The sequence below is a fragment of the Argiope bruennichi genome, chromosome 5 (genome assembly GCF_947563725.1).
Source record: "Argiope bruennichi chromosome 5, qqArgBrue1.1, whole genome shotgun sequence".
Taxonomy (NCBI): domain Eukaryota; kingdom Metazoa; phylum Arthropoda; class Arachnida; order Araneae; family Araneidae; genus Argiope; species Argiope bruennichi.
In genome coordinates this window covers 83114184-83141566 of record NC_079155.1, presented here as the reverse complement: position 1 = coordinate 83141566, position 27383 = coordinate 83114184, and the positions used below count along the sequence as shown (strand labels likewise).

General features: G+C 28.7%; 2 protein-coding genes across 2 annotated transcripts; one reads left to right on the top strand and one right to left on the bottom strand.

The window, feature by feature from the left end:
• Nucleotides 1-1564: 1564 nt before the first annotated feature.
• Nucleotides 1565-7385, bottom strand: LOC129969292 (uncharacterized). The gene is made up of 4 exons (XM_056083792.1): nucleotides 7239-7385; nucleotides 6020-6233; nucleotides 3890-4055; nucleotides 1565-1721 (listed from the first exon to the last, which is right to left on the bottom strand). The coding sequence occupies exons 1-4, from the start codon at nucleotides 7321-7323 to the stop codon at nucleotides 1641-1643; spliced, it is 546 nt and encodes a 181-aa protein (XP_055939767.1). The 5' UTR covers nucleotides 7324-7385; the 3' UTR covers nucleotides 1565-1640.
• Nucleotides 7386-10359: 2974 nt separating this feature from the next.
• LOC129968469 (uncharacterized) lies at nucleotides 10360-24941 on the top strand. The gene is made up of 4 exons (XM_056082373.1): nucleotides 10360-10461; nucleotides 20926-21136; nucleotides 23156-23294; nucleotides 24801-24941. The coding sequence occupies exons 1-4, from the start codon at nucleotides 10446-10448 to the stop codon at nucleotides 24894-24896; spliced, it is 462 nt and encodes a 153-aa protein (XP_055938348.1). The 5' UTR covers nucleotides 10360-10445; the 3' UTR covers nucleotides 24897-24941.
• Nucleotides 24942-27383: the final 2442 nt, after the last annotated feature.

Genomic DNA, 27383 nt, shown 5'->3' with positions numbered 1-27383 from the left:
TTATCGAGATTTGGCTGTAGACGGCATTAGAAAGAGAGAAAATTAAAAATCCTCAAGGAATAAATGAGCACTGAAGGAATGCATTGATTTCTTGGTACCATTGTACGAAAAAAGCGAGATCAGGTTAATGTAAAGAGAAGATGTTTATCATGTGAAATATATATTTATAAAATGTCACTGTATTTACACAAAATATGTTATCTCTGCTCACAATGTTATATTAACAAAGTGATATGTATATTTTTTGTCTCAGAATCCATGTGTATAGTGTACAGATTGTTATTTAAACTCTTTTAAAATATACGTAATAATCATAATCAAAATCCACTTACCAAATGAATGATTTTTAGTTATAAATACTTAATTATTTTCTTTTACTAATTGAAATGATTATTTTATTTCATTGACTGAAATGTTTACTTCATTTCACTGACTTGACTACTTATTGTATTTCATTGATTTAAATTCATGTTTTATTTCACTAATTTCAAAGATTATTGAATTGAAACTTTTAGCCATATGCATTTCGTTTGCACTTTAATTTCCCTTTAATTTTCATAAGATAAAGGTTTCTTAAATGTTTCTTTGAAACCATTAAAATGTTATTTTCAATTGAAAAAAAGGTATGTTTGAAAATGAAAATCATGATTTTCCAATTTCTGAAGACCCATGTTACATTTCTTCATCGAAAAATAATTGAAATAAAATTTGAATCCATAGTTTTCATCATATCCTGAAAAGATATGCCTTTAAAACATATAAATAAATTTTTATTTTAGTGAAACTCAAAAACAGTTGTTTGTTTTAATTCCTAAAAAAGTTTTTTATGGATCTTGCTAACAGTTTACAAGGAGATGGAGTGTTTTCATTTATGATATATTATAATTTCTTTATAATGCAGAAATTAATGGACAATTTTATTACGGTACGTTCAATATATATTAACATTAAATGCAAATTTAACATGAAAATAGCAGAAATACAATAGCAGAAAATAGCACAAATACAATATTGTCGATGCATACAATAATATGCATCGACATTTGCTAACAACTGAAGTGTGTGTAGAGGTTTGTTCTAAAAATATACAATTACTCGGGGAATGAAATATATAAATATTCAACTTAATTAATATTTTCTTTAACTATATTTAGAATTCAGAGAAGTCTATTAATTCAAAAAACATGCACTACAAGGTTTTTTTAAGTCATTGGATGATTAAATTAAATCTCTTACCTAACTTAATTCTCGTTATCCAGAGAGAGACGCTAACATAATGTAGCACATACTTGCATTTCGTTTCTTTCCAAAAGTTTTAATACTTTTTTTCTCAATCATTTATATAAAGACAATTAAAAAATGGCTTAAATCCGAAAGATATAAAAAAAATATTGGAGGTGTAAAAATTATATGAACTGCCGTATATAAAAAACGGGTTATTAAAAAACGAGAAAGAGTAAAAAGGTATATACAGGACATTTTAATTTGCTAACAATTAACAAAAACCTTTTTTTGTCATTTCAGAGCAAATAGAACGTATAAAGAAATTACTTCAAAATGCATATTAAGTCAATATCAAATTTATTACTATTTTCGATTACTATAAATTTACATCATGCTTTTATTACATACTTGTGACTTCATCTCATTTCGGCCCAAATTTTGTAGCAAGCCACAACTGTTCGATCCACAACAAGTTCAAGTTCAGTCCTATATTTACCCTGTTAAAAAACAAATTATAAAAGTGAGTTAAAATTATTTAAACAGAAATTATTAAACTGAAAATGATGAGAATTTTTAAAGAACAATACGTTTAAAATTTTTAAAGAACAATACGTTTAGAAATAGCTTCAAAATCTTGAAATTTAGATTACATAATCTGAAATTTTATTTACTATCACCGAAGACTACAGAACCGAAAAAAAATATTGAAAAAATTAGTTTTCATAAACAATTAGCTTTGCAAAAACTATTGCTTTTGTTTTATATAAATAATTTCATCTTCCATAATATATTTTATACATCTATGTCAGAGCATTTTTATATCGAAGATTATCCATATTTATTCGAAAACTATGAAACACTTTTCAATGAAATGAAATAAAAATCATAATTTTTTTAATACTTCCGCATAAATAATTTTAATTTTAACTTAAATGGAACACTTTTTTTATTTTCTCCTATGCGAAATATATGTTGGCTTCTTTGTAACGAATTTGGCAGCTGTATAAATGAATCTCAATTTTCAGGTCTCTATCATTCCATGAATAAATTATTAATTTATGTCTGTCTGTCCTTTGTGTCTGTAATGATGTAAATTAAGAAGTAAACTAACCGAATTAAATAATAATATTCCTTATACATTTGCGTTGAAATTCGATTCAACACAGATAGAAATTATTAGATTTAATTTTTTTTTAAATTCAAAAATTAAAGAAGTAGTGAAATAGAAAATCGATAAAAGACTTCATAAGTGAGTAAAAGAAACCTTTAGCATTTTCAATTTATATGAAAATCTTTTCATCTGATAAGCTCTAAAATTATTGCCATTAAGTATCAAATTTAGAAACTTTAAAAAAAGTGGCAAACTATCAATTATGAAGAAGCAAATTTTTTGATAATATCAGAGGATTTCCATTAATATCAAGTATAGAGTTTCGTTCCATAACTTACGGGTATAACGATTTTATCTTGAATAATTGCATGTGATGGCTTTGGACTTACTTTGTCTATCATATCTAGCAAAATAATGGATCTAGGATTCAGGATAAAAGGATTTCTTGGTATTTTCAATCTGTCTTATTGAAGCAACTATGTACAAGCCTCATTTAAGTCATGTATATGGAAATTTGCTTAGAGTGTTTCCAAGAGTTAATAGCCTATATTTAAAAAAATTCTCTTAGTGTAAACACTAAGAAAATCTCCAACAACTACCCACCATCACAGAGAGGATGCTAAAAGGCATCTTGATATAAATTATTTTCAACAACGCTGATTAAGAGCTAAAGCATAGATAAAGCCAATAGTTTTTCTCCTTCTATCCATATTCCTCAACCACGCTATGCCTACCCCCCCCCCTTAGGCCACAAGTGAGAGATATTGTAAATGATATTTCACTTCAAAATTTGATGATTGAGGTACTGGTATCCTTTTTTTTTCATCCATATTGTTACGAATATGTAATTTTGCTTGCTAGCAAAGTTAGTTTCATCGTAGGAAAGACCGTTTTATGATCAGCTCTATTGGATGCTGATCGGATGCCAGCTCAGTAATCCCCAAGCTTGGCGACAAACTTAGAGGCCATTTGGCGACTTAGCAACGAATTTGGTGACTTTGCTGATAAAATGAATGATATTGGAACCTTCAAGAATTTTGAAGATAGAGCGAATAGGAGCTGAGATATGCGTGTTTGTTCAAAACCTTCTCTGTCCTGCTCCGGAAACTATAAAAGGACTTCAGTCCAAACCGAAAGCAGTAGTCGAGAGATTTAGAGTAGCATAGCGAGTCAGCGGCGTATTAGTTAGATCAGTCGTGAGGCAGTTGCATACAGCTAAAAGCGAGGAGACAGTGGAGAATTGCAGGCGTTTGGAGAGACCGTAGAGAATAGCTACTTAAATTCCCTCCTCCTGCTGAGTTCTGTCTGGTAGCTTTGTGTGCTATGGTAATTGTTAGTACCGATTACTACGTGGGCTGTTGTTTGCTCTAAGTGTGCTGCTATGCATTGCTTGTGTGTTCTCGGCTGGGTTTTGTCGTATGTGCATTCTTCGCATTAATAAACATCATTTTGCTATTGAGGCCTGTTCGTGAAGGCAATTACGTAACAATATTAATTCTCCCTTAAATCGTTAACACGCATAAAATATTTGAAGAGGTTCTCCGCAAAGCTTACCGAAACTATCAAGCGAGCTATGGAGCCCATGTCTGGTATCGGAACTTCCATGTTCTCTCCTCCGTAATGGCCAGCACGGACTGGGCATCCGTAAGGGATGTCCGGTGGGAAGAGAGGCTGCGCCTGATCTTCGAACATATTCAAGTACTTACACAGAGAGATGGTGCTAGATTAACAAAAAATAAACAAAAATGAGTCTAAGTAAACTAAAAAATATTATATATCCAATTTTTCATTATTTAAGGATATTTATGAATTTTAATAGCTTTATTCATTTCCATATTATCCCTTTTCCTAGTTGCATACCCCATTGTAATTCTTCTTTCATCACCTTATATACAGTCCCAAGTTCTTTATATTAGATTCAAAAGCCGTTCCATGCCCTTGAAAGTGTAACTATTGAAATTACTCGAAAATTAGATTGATAGGATATTGATAAAAAGGACAGGAAAAATCATAAATAAAATTGCAAAAATTATACTACTTAAAATATAGCTAATTAGACGTATTGAAATTGTCCAATTTGCAATTTTTTTTCCCTTTATCCGAACGCCATATCCAAAATAATGTAGAAAAATTTAATTTTGTTATGCTTCTAAGACTAAAAAAAACTCGTTTAGAATTAACCTTGAATTGACCCCTGCAATTTATAAGAGAACGCCTATTCATTTTAGCATAGCTTTATGGTCAATATAGAAAACTAGTACTTTGCATGTTTGGCGATTATTATTTATATTTCAAAAATGGAATAGTAACGAGTTCTTATGAAATTTTACATGAAATTGGTAGATTCTTTTATTGAAATATTGCAACAAATTTATCAAAAAATAGTCTTTACTAGCGGTGAGTATTTTCGATATTTCAAGTAGTGCAGAATATTCCTTGAAAGACAACCGAACATTTAACACCTTTCATATCAACTACCAGTCTTCAAAATGTGGAAGTACATGTGTCCACTTAAACAAATTACCATTTAAATGTTAATGATATTGTCAAGTAGATACTTTAGTGTGGAACTCAATGACACACACAAGAAGTAGAGCTAAACCAGTTTATTAACTCAACTCTGAACTGAAAACACAGTGAATGACAGATCTTCTGCTTTTATACTAGCAGGGAAAGTTCCAGAATACTTTTCTGGAGACAGTAAGAAAAGTCCAGAGCACTTGTCTGGTAAACTAAAGAAATGTCCAGAATCTTCTTGAACATGAAATAAAGGAAAATATAAAATCAAAGAATTAAATATTTACACAGACTGTACAGATCAGTGCTATGACCATTCGGCAATGGAGAATCCACTACCTCTTTTCAATGCGGCAATATTGCTGAAGAATTAGCTATCAGCAGAAGTTCATTTTCTAAGATTTTGATTTAAACTATAGACATAATGCAATGCAGCAGTCCATGTGTCTTATATCTTCACCGATGAGCAAAACATGATTAATTTTATAAGATTCGCTTATCATACTTTAAATGTATATCGAAAAAGTACCATAATAGGTCATAATTCCATAGATTTCACATTGTGGATCTTCTTTCATTCACAAAATTGAAATCCATCATATTGAAGAAAGCGGCGGAAAAATTCATTCGCGATATATAAGAACAATTACAAAATAAAGGATTCTCGAGAGACATTCCAACAATGGAAGACTAGATGGCAAAGGCTTATAAATAAAGGAAAAAATGTTTTGAAGATAACAAGTTTCATTAATTCTTTGATTTCGAAAAAACTATGCGTCCTTGGTTCTCAAAATACTAAAGCACCCAAACAGATAAGAAAATTCCTATTCTTCTGAGAAACAACAATGATAATAAATATTCTCAAAAAGTTGATGTATAAAGACTTCTCTGTTCAACCAATGACCATTAGTGGGCTTTCTATAAGAAAATAAGTTCTTATCTTTATTTCTTTAGGAAAATTACCCTAAAAAGCAAAGCACGTCACATCAATCATGCTTAACAATGTAGAATATCTCACAGATATTTAGATATCATCTTATTCGACTTAAATGGTATTTCGGAAGTTTCAGTATTGAAAGAGTTAAAAAACATACTTAAGAATTATAGATTTTTTTAATTTTAATTTCTTCCTTAAGCCTTTTTGTTTTGAGTGCTAAATATACTCACCATGATCCGAATTTCCCCAACAGACAAGGTATGGGTACATCTATGTTGACTCCAAAAACACTCTTCAGCTTGTAGTAACGAGTTCTAAGCATTGCCTTCTCAGGTATATCCTGCAGGATATCCAGGTCCATGTTCACCGTCATGTTCTTCCTCAGATTTACTGGATCTGGCACGATCTCGAATCGGTTGGCCTTGGCAATGCGAGCTTTACCCGCTGACAAACAATAAATAAATTAATTTTATTCTGGTATTCATAAAAGATTTATTATTTATATTTTTGTTATATTATTTTTATAGATATAAAAAGGACGAAGCATTTTAAGATGGACGGTTTCAATAATGCATTAAATGTAAAAAGAAAGAATTTTTAGCACGAATCTTAAGTTATTTATATATAGCGTATAGAATATATATAGAATCCATGTTTTTAAAATTCAGTGCTGTATGAGAGTTAACTGCAATTTACATGTTTAAAATAAATGTTAAAACCAAAGAACTTTTTCCGAACCTCAACCAGTGTTCTTTCATAAATAATAATTTCATTTAATTAAAATTATTTTGCTAAAAACTAATGATTTCCCCAATTTTTAGCTCAGTCGGAAACTCGTAAATAACTAAAACTATTATTTTACTTAAAAACAAAATTTCAGAAAAAGTTTTTAAAAAATTCTTATTGATCTCAGACCAATGGGTAGTTCTGAAAATGTGGAAGCAAAATCAGTTTAAAAACATTTATAAAAATATCAGTGCTTATATTATTTAAAATGAAATATATTTCTAGATTGACTCTTTCATAGATAAAACATTGAAATCTATAATACTTCACGTATTTACTTTAGGTACATATATACCACAATAAAGTTTATATTTTAATTTCCGTTTCAAAACAGTTATAATTTACTCAAGTTAATTTACAACAATTCTGGGCTTGAACTTGATCTTGCAAAAGAATATGTAATGAAATCGTAAAGTGAGGTAGTGAAATTACAGAAAACTTTTAAAGATGTATATTTATTATCTTCCTAAAAGCGCAAAGAATATTTTTAGGTAAATCTAAGAAAAAGAATATATTGTTGCTATTGTATCGTCTTCTTAAGTACAATACATAAATACATTTAGTATGGTAAAAATACATACATTCAATGAAATTAAAATCATATTAGGCTTAAAAAAATCATTCGATACATTGTCGACCGAAAAAGAAGTAAAAATTACTCACTGCAATCTTCGAATTTAAAATATTTCGCTTGCACCGAAGCTGCAAGAACAACGGCGAGAGCAAAGTATACGCTGAGATGTCCCATGGTTGATGCCTGTTGGAGAACTGCCGTGATTTTGGATTAAAACACCCAGCTCTCAAGTTTGTTACAGATTTGTTGAAGGTTTGGTTCTCATAAGAAAATCAACACCTGGCGAAGCTTTCAGCACAAGCAGAGAATACTCATATGACCTTATTTACGCTTTGAAAAGCCATATTTCTGATTTAAAAAAATGTAAAGAAATAGAATTTTAAAAATAAGTTGAATCATGCTGTGATTTTCTTTGATTTTTTTTACTAAGATTTTTTTTTTTTTTTTTTTTTTTGAATGATTTGCTTCTCTGTGAATATTTTAAAATTTTGATTGAATTCCTGCCTTTTTGCTCTCAGCTTTTATTAATACTGTTGAGACTACAAAAAACATAAATGATAACATGAGATATTATTGATAGTACAATATTAAAAACAATCTACTTGTAATAACATATTGCACAAAATAAAGACAGCGGAATTTTATAACTTAAGAATTTCCTAGACAAGAAATCTACTTTCTTCATAAGTGTAAAGCTTTTGTGAAATGCGAGTTAAATTAAATACTCATTTACTCCAAACACGTATGATTTTGTACAAGCTATATAAGCAAGCCACATTCAATTTCTAGATAATTCCCCCATCATAATAAAAGAATTAATTTAACTATATTAACCAACTATAAATTTTGTAACTTATTTATAGTTGGTTATATAGCATACATGGTTGGTTATATAGCATACATACATCTTATAGAAAATATAACAAAACAATGCTTAGAAAATTTAAACGTAATATTGGTGTTGAACTAAATTTTTCTAAATAAGCTGAATTAAAATGCACTGAATATTTGGCATCTAATAAAGTTACTAATACAGATCTTAACATTTAACTACTAAAATAAGGTATTTAAACCGTCTGAAAGAATACGAGATTTTGTTGATAATCTTTTTTTTTAATTTTGGCTATTCATAAATCGAATTTTAACTATAAGAATTGTCCATAATTTAATTTATTACAAAATACATATTAAGCTATTATTTAGGATATATTGATTTTTAATCAAAAAATGCATTCATGATTGGGCATATATTTTTAATTCTCAATTTCCTGACAGAAAATTTTAAATAGCTTAAAAAAACGAGAAACTTATAAGAGTTTGAGATGGCATCTTAAGAAAATTACCATATTGAATCTGGCTAGAATAATATTCTTCTCCGTATAACACAAAATTACAGAGGGTTTCTTTAAACTTTGTACATGATTTGTGCAGATTTTAAATGTGTTTTTTTTATCTAACATTTATAAACGCTTTATTCTATTCTTTATGTACATCATATATTTACTCTTCAATGAGCAAAATAAAATGAAAAAAAATGGAAATGAAACTAGAATATAACATCAAAATGAAATAATACTATAATTTTATATTGCCTTTTTTTAAATTTTATTTTGCTTTTTTGAAGCCGTCTAATATCATAAATAGTAAAACTAATCTTCTATATTATTACATTATTTTTATTCTAATATTCTATCATATTAAGAATATTTTTCAGTAATAAAATTTGCTAATAACAGATGAAGTGAATTTATTTTACTTGTTATATAGCAGTAGTATTAAAAAATACAGATGGATAGTTGTAAAAATCTTAAGATATTACTTTGTAAGACTGTGAAAATCATTGCCGATCATTTTATAATCTTATAGATTAAACCCAATTCCTCAGATAGCTAAAAATAAATAGTTAAAATAAGAGTTTCTCAATACTGCATAGCACGTGGCGCCATCTCTATTTCAGTTTGAGAACTTTATGGAAAAATTCTCTAATCTCAATATTTTTTCCTCTTCTAGAATCTAGAATTATTGTAAGAGAAGGGAAAAAAGAATAATTAAATATTAGAGAAATTAGGGTTTTACTTTATTTCTATAATAATTTACTATCTTATTTGATTTGTAATTTCTCATGGGTTCAAGAAAAATTTTCATTTTTATTTCAAACCGAGGCAATAATATCAAATGCATCATATCAATTTAATTTTGAAATCGATTCTGCATTTTGCAAGAAGAAAAATGAAATCGAATCAAAGCAATGGTAGATTGTGAAATGTATTAGGCATTTACAATAGGGAGTGAAAACAAGGCATTGGTATATGACATTTGGCTTGCTTTTGTCACGTAGCGTTAGTTGATTATGTTAAAATCTCTAATATTCAAGTCAATGATATCTACAAAATTGCAGGGGAAAAAACAGTTGTAAAAATAAAAAGCCTTCGAGATAGAGATGTAGTTTCTGCAAAAAAAAATGTTGAGGGATCTTCGAAACTCATTTTAATACAAATTCGGTTTTTTATTGTATGTTAATATAAAATATTTTTAAAAACGTAGAATTAATAGATGAGCTAAAGAAAGTAGTGTATTAAAATGACAATGACATTTTTTTATTTTAAAATCTTCTTTAAGGAATTGTATTAAGTTAAATTCAGATATATAGCTCTAAAAGATATGTTGGAACTGTGGGAAAGAAATTATTTGTGATAATTTTTAATACTGCTAACAGATAATAAATTACAGGGCCACATTACGTCATCACTGAATCGTATATTACATTTTATGGAAAAATTTTAAAAATAATAAATAGATATATAACATCATAATTAATATTTTGCCAATTAAATAAATGGCTACTAGATTGGCAAGCGATAATTAGGATTTTTTCTTGTCAATTTTAATTGGAATTCTTATAAGCGAAATGTTTTACAATGAGACTGTATATGAAAATAATGCGCCAAAAGATTATCAGGTCTGTTAGTTTTTACAAAAATAAGAAATATGGAATATTTGAAAGTGGTTATCGATCGACTTTTTTTAAAAATGATGATACAAGCAAGATATCTAATATCTTTAAAAATAATAAGATTCTATATACCGTGATTAAAATATTAATTTTTTTCAGCAGCTACCTTAAATCTTTCCTGAGAGCGGCAGACTGCTTTATACTCTCTCAAACCCTTTTGTCATCTTTGTTTGACTTTGTCGTGAAGAGATTTTCACTTTATATCAATAGATTTTTTGAAGATACAGTTAGATACAATACATACAACAGATACAGTTTTTGGAAGAAAAAAAAACTTACTAAGATGAGTGTGTGTTTGTGTATGTATATATATATATATATATATATATATATATATATATATATATATATATATATATATATATATATATATATATATATATATATATATATATATATATATATATATATATATATATATATATATATATATATATATATATATATAATTCTTTCTTTCATTTTGAATTCATCTATGTTTGCTTGTATGTTGTATTGTTTGTAAATTGCTTCCCGATAAAAAAAAAAATTAATGTAAAAATCAAAACGCTCTGACTGTAAAAGAGGAATTCTACTGAAAAATTTTATAAATGAATTTTTTTTCCTTTAGTATTGAGACGATATCTCTCTATCAGTTATTTTGATCTCTTTCTATTTTTATCGGTCATTAACATTATAAGTATTTAAATGAAAAGGCCGATGTGAGCATGTGTTTGTATATATGCAATGAAACCTGGTTCCATCACTTTGAATTCAAATTCCTCTAAATTCGTATGTTTTCTCTAGTCTTTTGAACTTCCTGTTAAAATAATGCTGAATTATAATCTATTATTCGAATTTATTTAAATTAATTCCACCTCAAAATAGAAACTTGTGAAAAAAAATTTCTAAATTTTTTATCTTAATTAAGCATTTCCGTGACTTTCGTCCTTAAGTAATTATAAATAATTGATTTTTTTTATGCTTTCGTTACACTTTAGACTTAAATGCTCTACAATATATTGAAGCAAAAAAGAAACATTAAAACATTTCTTGCTATTTTAGAAATGTTTGGAAAAGTTAATTTTGATTTGTATTGATTATTGCTACTTTAGCAATTTTTATTTGCATTGTTTGTATTGTATTTATATTGAAATTTTATTTTGCAATTTCTGTATTCAAATTATAGTCAAAATATTTGTTTATTAAAATATTTATTAAATTTACCACTTTTAAACAAAATATTCAACTATGATTAATTTATTAAAGTTGCCGATTATTTACTGACTTATCAAAATGTAGACGCCATTGTTATATTGCAACAAAAATTAAAATATATTTCAAAAATAATACAAAGCTATAAAAGAGAAGCATTAAGTACTCATTTTAAACGAGAACATTAGAAAAGCAAACAACAAGCTATACCTGCCAAGTTCTTATTTATTTAAAAATAAATATTTCTTTTTCTAACACTTTATATTAATTTTTAGGCAACCTCTAATTTTTGTGAGCACTGTAATATGAAAATTCTCCTTTCAATCGCTATATCATTTTGTATATATTAGAATATTAACAAATTTTGTATATATTAGAATTTTATTTATTGTATTCGTCAGTTTTGAATTATCTCAATTCCGCCATACTCATAATAAGCTGGCCATATTTGGCCATAAAAAGGAATAAAGTATTTCCATGGAAATTACGGAAAGAGTTTTCGCAATGACATTGCCCACGAAAATCGTAAGGAAAGAGACGGAGGGATAAATAAGCTGCATAGCAAGAAATTTTTTTTTCTTTAGATTGAATGGATACGATGTCTCTAAGACTTAACCGGCAGTCGCAAGAATAGAAAACTGTCCTTGACTCCCTTACTTAAAAAGACGCCGAAGATACTAGCTCATCCTAAGTAAACAATTTCCCCCCTTTGGACAGTTTGATGAATTAAGTAAATTAACTTTTTTCTTTGTAATAATAAGCAAAAACTGATATGCAGCTTTTATTTTAAAAGTCGTATACTTGAATGAATCGCATGAATTAGTTAAAAAGGATGTTGGAGTCTGAAATGAGTGAAATATGATCAAAAATTGGAATTTCCAATTTAAAAGTTCATCTTCAAAATATAAACATATTAATATTGATGTTAGTTTGTATGTCTTTTATACAATTTAAAATTTTTCTTATCTTAATGAAATTTTGCACACATACTTTTTAAGAGAAAATGAAGCTAACGATAAACATTTCAAAGGGCAAAAGATAATTAAAATATAAATTAATTAAAAATCAGCTAAGCGTTTTGCTATTTTTTATCTGTCTCTTTAGAAAATATAATCGCACAAAAATTATTTTTAAACTACTTTAAAATTTAAAAAAACATATTTTTAATAATACAAAATTATTATCTTCATAATTTTTATTTTCTAATTTAACAAAATGAATTTAATTTGATACATAATTTTTTATGATGTTTTTATTATGATGATGAAATTCAAACTAATTTCATTGTTTCTTCAATTCATTTATTCACGTGCTTTTCGCAGAGTTAAAAATAAATTAAATAAATATTTTTATTGAATAATAATTCTGAAGTTGAACTTTTGCTTCCACTTTTATTTTGTAATATCTTCTCTTTTTGATTAAAAGAAAAAATTTTAAATATAATTGATTTAGTACTATTTAGGTATATATAAACAAACAAAAAGTTATAGATATGTACTAGAGTTATATTTCTGTTTTATTATTGCAAATTTCTTAAATCGTATCATGTATAGTTGAGTAACATTATAATTTTTAAAAAATGATATTTAGATCAAAAGTTTTGCTAAGTCCTTTGTTTCCAGTAAGAATTGCTTCATACAATTTCTTATTTTTGTTCAGCTTTATGAGTTTTCTTTAGTATTAAAATCGTCATTCTTAAATATATTTCTCTGCAAAATCATTTTTCTTTCATTTTACTCTCTTTTTCTATTATTTTGCTTAACTTTTTCTTTTCTAAAAATTTTGATATACTTTTCATTTATTTATTTATTTACTAGCCGCTATTGGTTGCCATGTTATTTCTCCTTAATATCAATAAAATCTTTTTTACTTTATTTAATGTTCATATTTCTGTCGACAAGATATTATTAAACATCAAGTTTTAATAAATGTTAAAAGAGTATTATCATAGTAGCCTTACACCTTTTCTGTTTATTGTGTAAATGAATCCTTTTAATGGAATCAATTTCCATGACATTATGCAAATAATTAGAAATGTAACATTTTAAGTTATATATCTTCGAAATACATCTTATCTTTTGCGGTAACTTTACTTTCTTATTTATGTGTGCTTAGAAAATAAACAAAATCTTTTATACTTAACCTATTACAATAGAATAAAGTTGCCAGATAATTATTTGATGAAACAATGCATACGGTTTGAATATCGTTGCAATAATAAAAATTCTTGTGAAAAGCTATACCATTTTTTTTTATCAAAATTGCACCACAGCTACATTTATATCATTATGGAGGCAATTTGTTGATAGTACATTTTAAAATATAAGAACCATCTGCATTATTTTTGTGTAATGCTATTTTTTTTAAAATTTTATCTTGGAAAATGTAAAAATCTCGCTCATTTTGTAAATAATTATAGTTTTAATAAAAAATTTCCAAAAAAATTCTTTTACGTGTACATACTGCCCCCCAAAGCACATTTGTGTAGACTCTGTCCTACACAACATAATGTGTCGAACTCTAAGAAATTAGGGGAAGACTCATTATGAACAGTAATTTTAACATAATATTACAATACCCTGGAAATTTTAAAATATTATAAGAACTGATGGAAAATATTTCTAGCCTTTTACTAACAGTTTGAATATTCTTTGAACTTTTGTTGGCCGTTGCTTTCTTATGCAAAAATTTGGATAATTAATGGAAAAAAATGATAATTATGAGCCAGTTACAATAATCCCTGGTTATACGGCTTAGTTCTTTGGTAATGGGGTGATTGACTGTAATTTTTAAAAAAAAGCACATTTGTGCAAATTTAATCTCAGTCAAATAGTCGGGCTTACAACACACAATCTTACTTAATATTAATATTTTTTTATTTTTAATTTATCAAATTTGTATTGCCATAAATTTTGCACAATATCGAAATGAGTCACAAAATTTATTTAGAATAAAAGTGGACTTTTTATTCTATTATTTTAGTAATAGTGTTTAGAAATAAAAGTGGACTTTCGAATATGCTGTTTAAAACTTCCAAATCTTAACAAAAATTAAATTTCATTTCCTTTTGTTCCTTTATGTATCAAAATATGTTAACTGAAACCGTAAACTACTACAGTCTGACTAAACTTGAAACTACCAATTGAATTACTGAAATATGCTATACTGATGAATCTAATAGCATGATTGCTTTTGATATCTGAAAAAGGCCCTTTCAAATTATGAGTGTTTTATGGAAAGAGTTCCCTGCCAATGAGAATATGAGCTAAAAATATTTCTCGATTGAACAAATGAGAAATATTTTTAGTCCTTCTCTCCCTTGGGCACGTTTGGAACCTTGCCATTCCCAAGAGCATCGTTCTCTGCCCGCGGACTTCCGTAAGACTCAAGGTTCCTGCGGCGACAAAAAAGTGAGGCACTTCTGCTCTCGGAATATCTCGGAAATGTGTCTTCAGGCACCCTTACATAAAAGGGATAGCTGCTTCTCTCGTGGCAACAAACATATGCTTATTTGTCTCTGAAAATTCACTGCATTAACTGGCGCAATTTGACAAATAGAGCTTAGGGGAAAAGTTTGTGATTCATTTTATATTACAATACTTTCTTTTCGAATGTTTGGAATTCTTAAACTTCAGAAACATTTATAAAAGAGATGGCTGTTGATTTTGCAATACGAAATTTTCCTGGGTTGTTCTAAATATGGATTATTGCGACGGATTAGTTTATAGAAACTTCTTTACATGTTGAAAGGATCGGTTTTTAGAATCGGAAATAAGTGGGGAAGAAAACTCACATATTCATCTTTATTATTTATAGGGATGATGAGAAGATTTCCGTTTAAAATTTGCTTTTAAACAACCTTTTTCAATTTTGTTGAACTTGTTTAGTTCACAAGTAAACAATGGTAAAAAAATACATCCATTTTTTACATATACAAAATTTAAAATGCATCCATTTTTAAATTGCTTCAGAAAAAAAGTGTTTTCACGTTGAAGTTTAATCACTACCGCTGGAAATTAAAATTCAAAGTTTAAGTGAGATTATAGAAAATTATGGCGACGCCTAACACAATGAATAATATAGGCAAGGCATCTAAAATAGAATGCATTATATGTCTTCTAAGATTTAAGGTCAAATAAATAATTTTTCGAAAAAGCCATTGAGAGCCACCCTACATCAAATATTTAATTGGCAATTTTTTCAAGCATTAATCCTGCCAAATTAATTGGTCGCTAATATTTTGTAGTTTGTTATAAAAATATTGTTGAAAGTATGAAGTAATTCGATTACTTTCTAACAGAAAGGAGGTTGAACTTAAGGAATTTTCAATAAAAGTTCTATTTTGAATTCAGCTACGAAGAACCATTGTGTTACAGCGACACATATTAACCCTTTCGGTACTAATGTCGCGACGTTAACGAGTTGACACGTTGGCTAAAGACGGCAAGCAGAAACAAAAGGCGATTGCAGCCGGCATCCATCCAAAAGTAATGAAAGCAAAAGAGTGCCCGTACTACTGTACGCACTTTTGGCGCGATTTCTGTTCTAACGGCGACGGTTTGATGGAGTAAACCCTAATAACAAAAAGTTAAAGATTAAAGATTTACTAGAAGTGAAATCTTTCATTTGACTTAACAAGTTTTATTAAAAAAAAATTCTTTGCGATTATCGAAAAACTATCCAAATTAATTGTTAAAATTTGAAAAGGGCTGCATGGATCAGATTGTAATGACGAAAATAAAATATTTTTTGGAGGATGAAATTATAAATGAGCCTCTGAAAAAAATATGAATTCCAATTTTTTTTTATTATTTCCTAGCCATGTTATTCATATTGTTTTTCTATGTATTTAGAGTAAGAAAGAAAGATTTTCAGATAAATAATGGATGATACTATTTACACCCCAGTTAATAATGAATAAATAAATGTCAGGTCATTGATCCTCTATATTATAAACCATTTAATGACTTGCTAACAAATTTGTTACCAAAAATGAAGATTTTCGAAAATACAAGAATTATGGTGATATCTCTACATGAGCAAAATCTTTCTGAAGAAAACCACAGAGACTATGTATCTTTTAGTGTCATGGTAACTATACAAATAGAGGCGCACGCAATAGTTCAATTCTCTTTCAGGAGTGTTGAGTTATCATATGCGTTATCATAAATGTCTACAAATAAAGTCTTTGTGCTGTTTTAACTGTATCTTTCTAATTTTTTTTATAGTAAAATAAATCATTTTTGAATTTTCAATCATACCCATAACGGACGATTTCCATAGCAATATTTAATGAAAAAATCGTTACACACCACGAAAAGTATTCCATACTTCTGCGATTAAAATTGTCAGAATTATAGATGTTCATTTATTTAGTTATTGGCGCCTCAAAAATGCACCTTGCGCTGATTGGTGCATCTTCATTCAAATGACTATTGAAATTATCTAAAAATTTTCTGAAAGAATGTCTTTCGTAGCTTAATGGCTCTATAAGTTTTAGTCTCTGAAAAAATTGAATTTTTTTTTTTTGTCTAAAATATTATTAAACCAAGGATAGTTCTCTATATATAGCTAACACGATTGGGGCTGTAACAAATTCAGACATCATTATTGTTCATTGTGGACACAAATAATATAAAAGATGAATATTTTCGTTTTTAAAACATATAGTTAAAGCATTAAGTATACTTTTTTTTTTTTGCTTCATGATTAGAAATAGCTATTAAACTCTAAAAAATATTAATTCACAAAAGGCAGTAACATTCAAAAGTAAATTTAATTATTACTTAATTTAATTTAAGAAAAGTTTTCATCCATTTTGAAGCTGCATTGAAGATTTTGATATGATACTAATAATGTATCACCCTGAAGCACTGAATTCAAGGTCGCTTACTCTACATCCCGGTGTGTTTATATTTCGTACCAATTCCGCTTAATGTTTTCTTCTTGTAATCTGTGCTGGATATGTTATGAGTGTTCAAAGTGCCTTTTGCAATAAATGGTTAAAAATAGTATCTAATTGTTGCCTTCATTTCCTTTTTTAAAACAAGGACGACTTTTTTTTTAGATGAATCTATTGTCATATCTCATGCAATATAATCTTTTTAAACTTTACAAGAGGAAAAAAAATTAATTTTTCGCAAACAGGAAGGAATATAAACAAATTAATAATTCCGGACATCCGCAATATTGTTTTAAAAAAGAAATTGAAATTTAAGAATATTATCATTGTAATTTATATTATTTACTTATAAATTTAATTTTATTTTTAAAAAAGTATTTTTGTTATTTCACTAAATATATACAATTATTGACAAAAGCAGCCATAATGTAACAATAATTCTTTTTTCACATGTAATTACTCTTTCAGAAATCAATTAATAATTTTCTACGAAACGCATTGCTCCATATTCAATTCATTGTTATTATCAACTATAAATTCTGATTTTTCCCACGACTTTGTTTCCATTCTAAGTTCTGCGGAATTCTTTAAGATTTTGTTAGTTTTAAATAACCGTATTTCAAATGAAGATTTTCTATTTTATTCTTTTTCTTTTTCGGATCTTTGGAATTTGTGTTGAAGCATTAACTTATGAAAAATGTGGTAAATATATGATGGCAATTGCTAATATTATATGTTTCTAACCTTTTTTGTAATTGTTTTTATTTATATAAAAATTATTGGCTTGATAAAATTATTAATTTTATGTAATTTTTAATGCATTTTAGTATAAAATCCTAAACTTATATCATGTGTTCGCTCTAATAAGTATGTTATATCTTCATTACCTCGGAAGCCCATATTTCAGAAAAATGCTAGAGAAAAATTTCATTTTATAAATTTTAACCTCAAGGCGCTACGAAAGCATGATTTAGACTGTTCTTGCAACTCTTTTCGGCAAACTGTTAGTCGCCTTTTGGAATTCCAAGCGTTTATAGAGCTCTGCGAATCTGCTATTTGCATTTCACAGATCGTTGAAGTAAGCCGTTGAACCGTTGGGTCAACCGTTGAAGTAAGTTTTTGTTGTGTCTTCTTTTCTTCGTTACTTTAAAAAAAGAATTTATTTAAAAATAATGCAGCTACAATCAGTAACTACATTATTCATTTGACAAACAGTAAAGAAAAGCTACTTTGTTGAAAATATCTACGTCTGCTGGCATACGCTCTTGTGAAAGAATACATCACGACAAGGGTGGGCATTAAACCGATCGCGATCGACTGGTGGCTCACCAAGACATTTTGGGTGACCGCCTTTACTAAGATCCAAGTCCTTCCTTGGGAATCAAACCATATGCTTGACGCACTATGACTAAGAATGGCTCTTGCGCTAGAAAACTAAACCAACCAACCAACCACCCCCACCCCCTCCGGGAGGGTCGCACCTCGAAATGAGGATGAGATGCTCCCGGCATGGTGGTTGGATCTCACCACCCTGGAGGGTACACGAAAAGGTGAGGTACCCCCCCCCCCTGGAGGGTGGGAAAAGGTCTGTCTCCCCACATCGATGACGCGACGTACTTCCTTAGGGAAGGGTTGTACCGTAGCCGGTGATGGCCCTTAGGACTCAACCACAATTCCCGTCAATGTTACTGTTGCGGCGGTCCGGTCATTCAGTATCCGTGTGCCTTCGGGCGGGGCGGGGAGTCAATGATATGACTTAATAAGACCCAAGAGATACTAAAAGAAATATATTTATGGAACACCGACGCTTAGACTGAAGAATCGGCTTTTCACAGTTGATTGGACTGTGTTTACTTAATCAAATAATTCGAAGAATGCGTAAATGATACATGAACCTTCAATGGAAACGTATGATGGCTCGTAACATGTTCATTACAGCTATAGGGGATCACAGCGATGCCAGCAGTTGAAAAGAGTTTTTCCTTACACACTGACGACCACTTAGAATCCAGGCAAGATTAGAAGTTAGTAATTATATACCGAAATATTCAAGATATCCAGTATGCAGACTAAGTCTTCATCTAACTATAACTGTGAGAACTAACTTTAGATGAAAATGATTTATTTTTTTAATGTATTTTGAATTGTTTGATATTAAATGCGTTATTTGATATTATTATATTTGTGGCTATTATTATTATGTTTGTGTCTTGCTATTATTATAATATTTATTATATGTAGGTAAGTACATATTCCTTATTTATTATTGTTATAATAAATATTGTAGATCTGTACACCTTTTTTTAGGTTACCACACCTACGGCACTAGGTGGACCAAACACCTTGAAAAAATTAGAAGTAGTCTGTAGCCAGGGAAAGTCTGCTCATCCCTACATTAAGAGAATAACATCTTACTTTCTTACAAAGAAAGCTAAAATAGAAAGTGTTAGAAAGAAAATCAGATATAAATTTTGAAAAAGCGATTACGTCCATCAAGTGAATAAGCCGAATTATATCATGTTTCCCATATTGCAACTTAGTTTTAATAATTAGCCTACTTATAATAATAGCGTATATTTTATAACAGCATATTTAGGAAGGCACGCTCACTAGAAGGATAAAAATTCTAATCCTTGAGCAAAACCACGAGTTTTCAGAATTTTATTTTCAGAGTCTCACGTATAAGCGGTTTCATGCTTTGTAGTGTAAAGAATTAAACAGTATGCATTCTGGTGATTTTTTTTTGTTGTTGTTGTAGTTGTTGATCGATTGAACCCAAAATTTTACTCTGAAACTATAATCTAAGACCACAAATTTCATTTATCTAAATCATTGAGGTTTTAAGTTTCAAATTAATTAAAAATTAAAGTAAAATTAAAATAAATTAAACATTAAAGTAGAATTAAAATTATAGTAAAAATGAAATTAATTAAAAATTGAATTGAAATTGAAATTAATTAAACATTAAAGTAAAATTAATTTTAAATTAACATAAATAAGTATATAATTAATTAAAAATTAAATTTTAATTAATTAAAATGAATGCAAATGTGCAAACTGACAGACGTCATCCCGTGGGTAGTTTTGGCTTAAAATTTGATTCAATCTATTCTTTACATGTTAAACTGTGTCCCAAAATTTATCTATAAAGTTTTTTTCGTTTTGTAATTATCACTTTCACTCAACCTCAGTTAAAACCTCTTATAAAGTTTTTCGTTCAAAATTTCATAGAAATCTACAATTTTGTTTTAAAAAAAAACCACATACCAAATTTCATCCATTTAGCTCTAAATGTTTTTGAGTTTCGTGTTCATAAAAAAGAAAGAGATAATTCCAAAAACGTGTCTATCGAACTCTGTGAGGTTTAAATCAAATGAGAGACTCATCAAAATTTAGAAAGGAAATTTTTAAACAATAACAATATTTATTATACGAGAAAAAAAAAGCTGAGAAATTTAAAAATGATGCATTTTTAATTAAATGAAAGCCAAATTAATTATTTTTCTGCATTAAAATCAAAATAAATCGAATTAAATATTCCAGTATTTTATTCTCTATGACCTCAAAGATAATTAATTGTCATCACAATGTTGTTTGACTGAATAATGATTTAAGCAATTATCAGAATTTATATACTTTTAGCTTATTTTAGTTCTTTGCTTTTCAGGTGCGGGAAAACAAATCATAAACATTAGAAAACTAAAAATCGTTCCAGATCCTATTCAGTTGGACGCGCGGCGCGCCAATATTTCGTTTGATGTGCAAATTGAAGAAGACATTCCACCTCTCTCCAAAGTCCATTTGAAAGTGTGGAAGATCCGAAGTTTTCTTGGATTTGAATGGAAGCACTCGACTCCATGTCTGTTTCCCAGTGGATGGTAAGGTCTTTTTTTCTTGACAAATAACTCCATTTTAGTACGTAAACAAAATATTATTTATAGAAACAAAATGCATTTTACAATTTAGCTTGAAAAAAGCCCTTTGTAAATTGATTAAAGTAATTTTTTAAAATTAAATGAAAATTAATTAAAAATTATAGTAAAATTTGTTAAAAGTTAAAATACATTTAATTAAAAATAAATTAAAAGTTAAAGTAAAATTAATTAAAAATTAAAATACAATTAATAAAAAATTAAATTTAATTTAAAGTTAATTAGAAATTAAAATGCAATTAAAGTAAAATTAATTAAAAATCAAATTAAAAATTAAAGTGAATTAAAAAGTAAGATACATTTAATTAAAAATTAAATTATAATTATAATTAATTAAAAATAAATTCCAATTAATTAAACATTATGGTAAAATTAATTAAAAAATAAAGTGAATTAAAAATTAAGATACATGTAATTAAAAATTAAATTAAAATTATAATTAATTAAAAATAAATTAAAATTAATTAAACAGGGTAAAATTAATTACAAATTAAATTTACATTTATATTAATTAAAATTATTAAAAATTAAAGTAATTAATTTGAAAGTACCCTGCAATCAAAGCAATAGAATTCTGAAAATTTATATCAAATCTAATTGATTTTAATTATTAGCTTTTTAACTAATGGATTTTTAAATATTTATTTTAAATTATAGTTACGATAGTTTGCATTGAAAGGAATGTTAATATTTTTACTGAGTGGAGAGGCAAAGGAACTATTACCGTACAGTAAAATCGTTATAGAAATGTGCTTCCCATTAACATATGAAGTATTTCTTCACGACAGGGGTCGTCACAATACTTAAATTTACTCAAACGCATTTTTTTTCCAATAACAAAACCCAATTTTGAATTCTCTAGATCAAAATAATGCATATAACATAATCTTATAATATTATTTTTAAGTAATAATATTAATGTTTATAATAATAATGTTAATAATAATTTGTTTACAATGTTGATAATAACTTGTTAATAATGCTAGTAATTATAATGTTAAAAATAATATTTTAATAAAAATAATGTTTATAATTTTGAGTAATTATATAATGTTTTTAATCTTAAGTAAACGGTTGTTGTGTTATAGGATGTTGAAAATTTGAATTCCAAAATGCTAAATAATATTTCCCGCAATTTCAATATATTTCAAGATACAATAAATCTTTGGCAATAATACTTAATTTAGATTAAAATACTCAAAAAACAGAAATCTACACTTTCCCTTATTCTTTTATCACTCCTTACGAAATATATTGTCATATTCCTTGTCCATTACTTCTTTATCAAATGAATGAATTAGGAATTTTATTATTATTAGTAGTAATAGTAGTTTGTGTTAGAATCTTTTAGAAATGAATCCTTAAGGAGCGATCTTATTTTTTGAAGTGCATATTAATATTTAAAACAAAATCCAACTACTGGAATGATACAAAATCTAGCTAGATCTCGCAAGTTCTAATGTGTTACAACTGTCTCATCTCATAGTTTTAAACATTTTTGTTGATAAAAATATATTTTGAAGAAAATCAATATTATCAACAAAAAAATGAAAGCAGATTTTTCAAAACTTAATACACAGAAGAAATAAAAAAAGAAGAAAATATTTAAGATCGGTCAACCTATCTTAAATCTTGTTAAATATTTTATTTTCCACCCATTAGCTAAAACGGAGCACGCGCTCATGGGTTCTTACATACTCGTTTGAGTTAGGCATTGACTGTGCTGACATAATACTGCCCATCATAAGAATCATATTAGCTAAAATTCTAAATTAAAGCTTTTAAAAATCACTACCTAATGTATGTGTGTTACAATTAATGCTAAAAATGCTAAAAATTTAGTATTGGTTTATTTGACAATTATAATTACTTCATATGCAAAAAAAAGGAACACATAGTTATATGCCGGTACTGTTTCTTATTGTTGGGAAATCTCATTTTATATACTAATCGATTCCTTTTCAGCGATGTGGAACTCTGCTCATTTGTTCAGAGCCTCAGTCTCAACGTAACTTTATGCCCCGTCAAGGCCCAAGGCTTACAAAACGATGGCCTTTCCTTTGAGATTCCGGAATTAGGAGGATTCGTCAGATGGTTTGCATCAGTAAGAACTTTTTATCTATGAGATCTTTATATTTTAAAATTATGGAAAGCATGACAAGATAGCATTATTTTTAAACGCTTTTGTTCACACTAAGGATACATATAACAATACACTATTTTATTATTTAGGGACATCAATTTTAAGTTAATCGATTAATTTAATCAAATTTTGAGTTCATATCAGTGGCGCCATCTAGTAGTAAATTTTTTTCTAATCTGTTTCAAATTTTCAGATTTATAACTAACCGCCTTTGGTGACTATTTAGTTCGCTGTGATCAATGATTGTGTTAAGCTACTCTTAAATCTCTTAGCCAAGGTTGGTGTTTATGATTCCCTAAAAATAATTTTAGCACCAAATTGTCATAGACATCAAAGCAGTTTTATTTTTATAGTCTTAAATCAATTCATTTCATTATGTATATTAATTGTACTAATGGAGTTTAATTTATGTCATCATACTGCTGTTAAAAACATATTTGTCCAGTTCAGTATTTTCTGCTTTTAGGTATACAAAACTTGGCCACTTTTTTTATTTAACTCAATAATATTCAAATAATAAATAAATTATGGTTGTTTAAAAAAAATGATTTAATATATTATTTTTTCGCCCTTTTGTTTAACATTTTTATGTCTTTGGATTTCATGTTTGCAAATCGTGAATTTTTAAACCAATTTTACATTTCCTTTTAAGTATGTTCGAGTCCTAATATTTTGTATTGCGATTTAACGTCGATAGCAATACAAGATTTTAATATTTTCAGAAAAACATTTTTAATGAATTGATTTCAATTAAATGTTGCTTCCACATAAAAAACATCGTTTGGGAGAGATTTGGAGAAAAAATATTTTGTTATAAGCTTTCATATTATTTGTTATCTTGAATTATGAAATACATTAAAATCTAAGAATGCAATTAAAATAAAATTAATAAATTTGCTTTTATAATTCGCTAAAAATTTGAAAATCTTTTTATAAAAAGACATAATCAGGCCATAAAGAGTACCGTAAGAAAATTTGTTCTGCCCACTATACCGCAATACGCACACTTGGAAGTGGAACTTGAATATACTTATTCTAATAGTTAGTTATGAAAAAACATTTGTGCGTAAAATCGCGTTTTATAAAGAAAAACACCTATATAGATAAACTTAAAATGAAAAACATTATTTTAATATAAAATTTGGTCCAAATTTTTAGAGCCGTTTCCGAGATAAATAAAGAAATTTAAGAATATACAAGAATTGCTTGTTTAAAATTATGGGATATCTGACAAATAAAATTCGGATAATTCAATTTTATATTTGCGGCTAAACTCTCTAGCATTAATTGATCTATCGATTGCGTTCTCTGACGTTCATTTTAAATTAATAACTAAAAACGTATAGCTGTAGAAAATTTTTAATTATTTAAATTGTAGTCATGAATTGAATATGCCTAACAACAGCTCAATTCTTTGAAATACCATTTTTTTTTTTTAATTTTAAAAGAATGTTCTTCTTCTTTTAGGGACGCTACGGGGTGGAAATGAAAATATCTGGTCCAAATTCAGAACAGTTATCATGTTATTCACTGAAAGGGGAAGTGAATGGGGGGAGGCGTTGAATTTTATTATTGTTTAAAACTATCTTTTAATTTAAAAAAAATGCATTGTTATTGTTTGTTAATTCCACTTCAGATAATGACAAAATGATATAAATTTCTTAATCAATAAACATCTTTGCTTTCATTTCGCCTGCATTCATTTTAGCTGAAGAATGCGAAAGCTTTTAATTTTTCCTATCAATGACTATAGATTGTTTAACAGAAACATCCATTTTAACGCTTTCGCGGGGCTGGTACGATTATTTTCCACCTACAAGGTCTTATGAAATATACGCAGAGCGTTTGGAAAGACAAATTTTCCTATAATACAGGGTCTTTCAAAACTTATCGTACAAATTTCTTGGGGAGGTAGTGAATGTGTCATGAAACCAATTTCACATAGGAAAATATATTCGCAAACATCATCTGCATGGACAAAATGCACAAGTTAAGTGAACACAAGGAAACAATACAGTTAAATGGTAACGAATGCATTTTTATTCCAAAAAGGTAAAGTAATAGTTCATAGTAGGAACTCAAAATTGCTGCCATTTACACGAACATAGGATTCACATCGCCGTTGCATTGACCACCGAATATTTTCAAAAACGCTTGGCATATCCCGGACAATACCTGTGGCTGCCAATTCGTGCAAAAAGTTTCATTTTACTGTCACCGAGGGTCTCGTACACATGGTCTTTCATGGCCCAGCCCAAAAAGAAATCCATGGGCAATAAATCAGGTGACCTGGGTGGCCAAGCGGTCGGTCCACCTCTGCCGATCCATTGAGCTCCAAATGTTCGGTTCAGGTAATCACAATTGTGCTATGGTCTAAAGTTCCGTCGAGTGATACCATGGCTGATATGCCGCAGCCATTATGCGTGATATGCCAGACATTTTTGAAAATGCTCGGTGGGTCAAGGCATGTAAATGGTTGCAATTTTGAGCACCTGTTGTGAAGAACCGACTGGTAATGAATGTACTTTACCTTGTTGGAATAAAAGTCACATTCGTTACCACATAACTGTACTGTTTCCTTGTGTTCACTTCACTTGTGCATTTTGTCCATGCGGATGAAATTTGTGGACATACTTTCCTATGTGAAATTGGTTTCTTGAGACATTCCCTACCGCCCACGAAATTCAACAATAAATTTTGAATCCTCCTGTATAGTGCTACTCCCTTGTATCGTTGGGAACAGTAATTCTCACAAGCACATTAAGAAGTTAATCAATGTCCCCAATTAAGAAAAATGTTGTTTCTATAAAATGGATGGATAAAATGGTAATTTTGTTGATTACTGCACATAATCCAGTGATTATAACATCTGTAAAGTGGGCAAGTCATATCACTGACTTTCCTACCCACCCGAAGGCATACGGATAAAGAAAAATGACTGACCGGACGGCCACAACAGCACACTGGCGGGAACTGTGGTTGAGTCCTAAAGGCCATCAACGGCCGAGGTACAACCCTTCCCGAAGGAAGTACGTCCCATCATCGATGGGAGGATCCAGATCCACTAACTTTTGTGAACCCTCCAGGGCGGCGAGATCCAAATACTATACCGAAAGCCTCTCATCCTCTTTTCGAGGTGCCCCTCGGGGGTTCTGTAAAGTGGGCAAAAAAAAGGTGGTTTTAAAACAGAATATCTTGCTCAAAATTATCGTCATATGCGACGATGTCTTGGGAAGAGCTGATCGCTTTGATCAAAGAAAAGGAAGTACCAAATAGGAAAAACATCTGTAAAATGGTGACATCGTATCTTTTATTTTCTTATTAGCCTTTGCATCGTAAATAATTTTATTCCATACAGCATTAGTTATATGGAATAGGCAGATATTCCTCAAGAAAAAGTAAAGGCCGTTCTATTTGCTTCTGAACAAACAAGTGTATGATTCCACTTGATGTGCACTTAGCCAGTGTGGGAAGCCATAAGTCAATGCTGTGTTCTAATAAAGAACAATGTATGAAATGTAGCCAAGTACCAAGTGAAAAGTACCAAGAAAATAGAATCCGCTACATGTCTGAAGAAGTGAAGTACCTTTATGCATCCTCTCACGGCAAATAAGCACTATTAAACTGAATTCTTTTTATGACCGCAAATACTTCTGTGGGAAGCATACTTCTTACCCCTAGAATTTAGTTTTAAGCATAAAATTCGACAAAATAAAATATATTTCACGAAGTTCTATTATTTAATTGATAATAAAGCAAAAACCCTGGAGGGATTCAAGAAGCCTGGTGGAAGTAAAAGACCCACGAAAAGGTTAACTATTAAATGCAATTTTCCTAAAATTTCCTAAAAAAATCCAATATCCTTTTCGAAAAATCTATCTAAAGAGACATCTCCCTCCCTACCCCTGTACATCACATCATTGTTGTATTCTGAATATGCACTTTCTACTTATTAGGAAAATGCTGTCTTGTCTTTTTCAAAAGCACATTTTCTTTCATTGAAATGTATTGTTACAAATCTGTAATTTTGCTACCCGGCATGAATAGTGT

Bases quoted from the DNA above. Each gene is read 5' to 3' on its own strand.
- LOC129969292 (XM_056083792.1), bottom strand. From the start codon at position 7,323: ATGGGACATCTCAGCGTATACTTTGCTCTCGCCGTTGTTCTTGCAGCT. The intron at 6,234-7,238 runs GTGAGTAATTTT...ATTGTTTGTCAG, and splicing joins TTTTAAATTCGAAGATTGCA to CGGGTAAAGCTCGCATTGCC. The intron at 1,722-3,889 runs GTAAGCTTTGCG...GTTTTTTAACAG, and splicing joins TAGCTCGCTTGATAGTTTCG to GGTAAATATAGGACTGAACT.
- LOC129968469 (XM_056082373.1), top strand. The intron at 21,137-23,155 runs GTAAGGTCTTTT...ATTCCTTTTCAG, and splicing joins TGTCTGTTTCCCAGTGGATG to CGATGTGGAACTCTGCTCAT. The intron at 23,295-24,800 runs GTAAGAACTTTT...TTCTTCTTTTAG, and splicing joins TCGTCAGATGGTTTGCATCA to GGACGCTACGGGGTGGAAAT.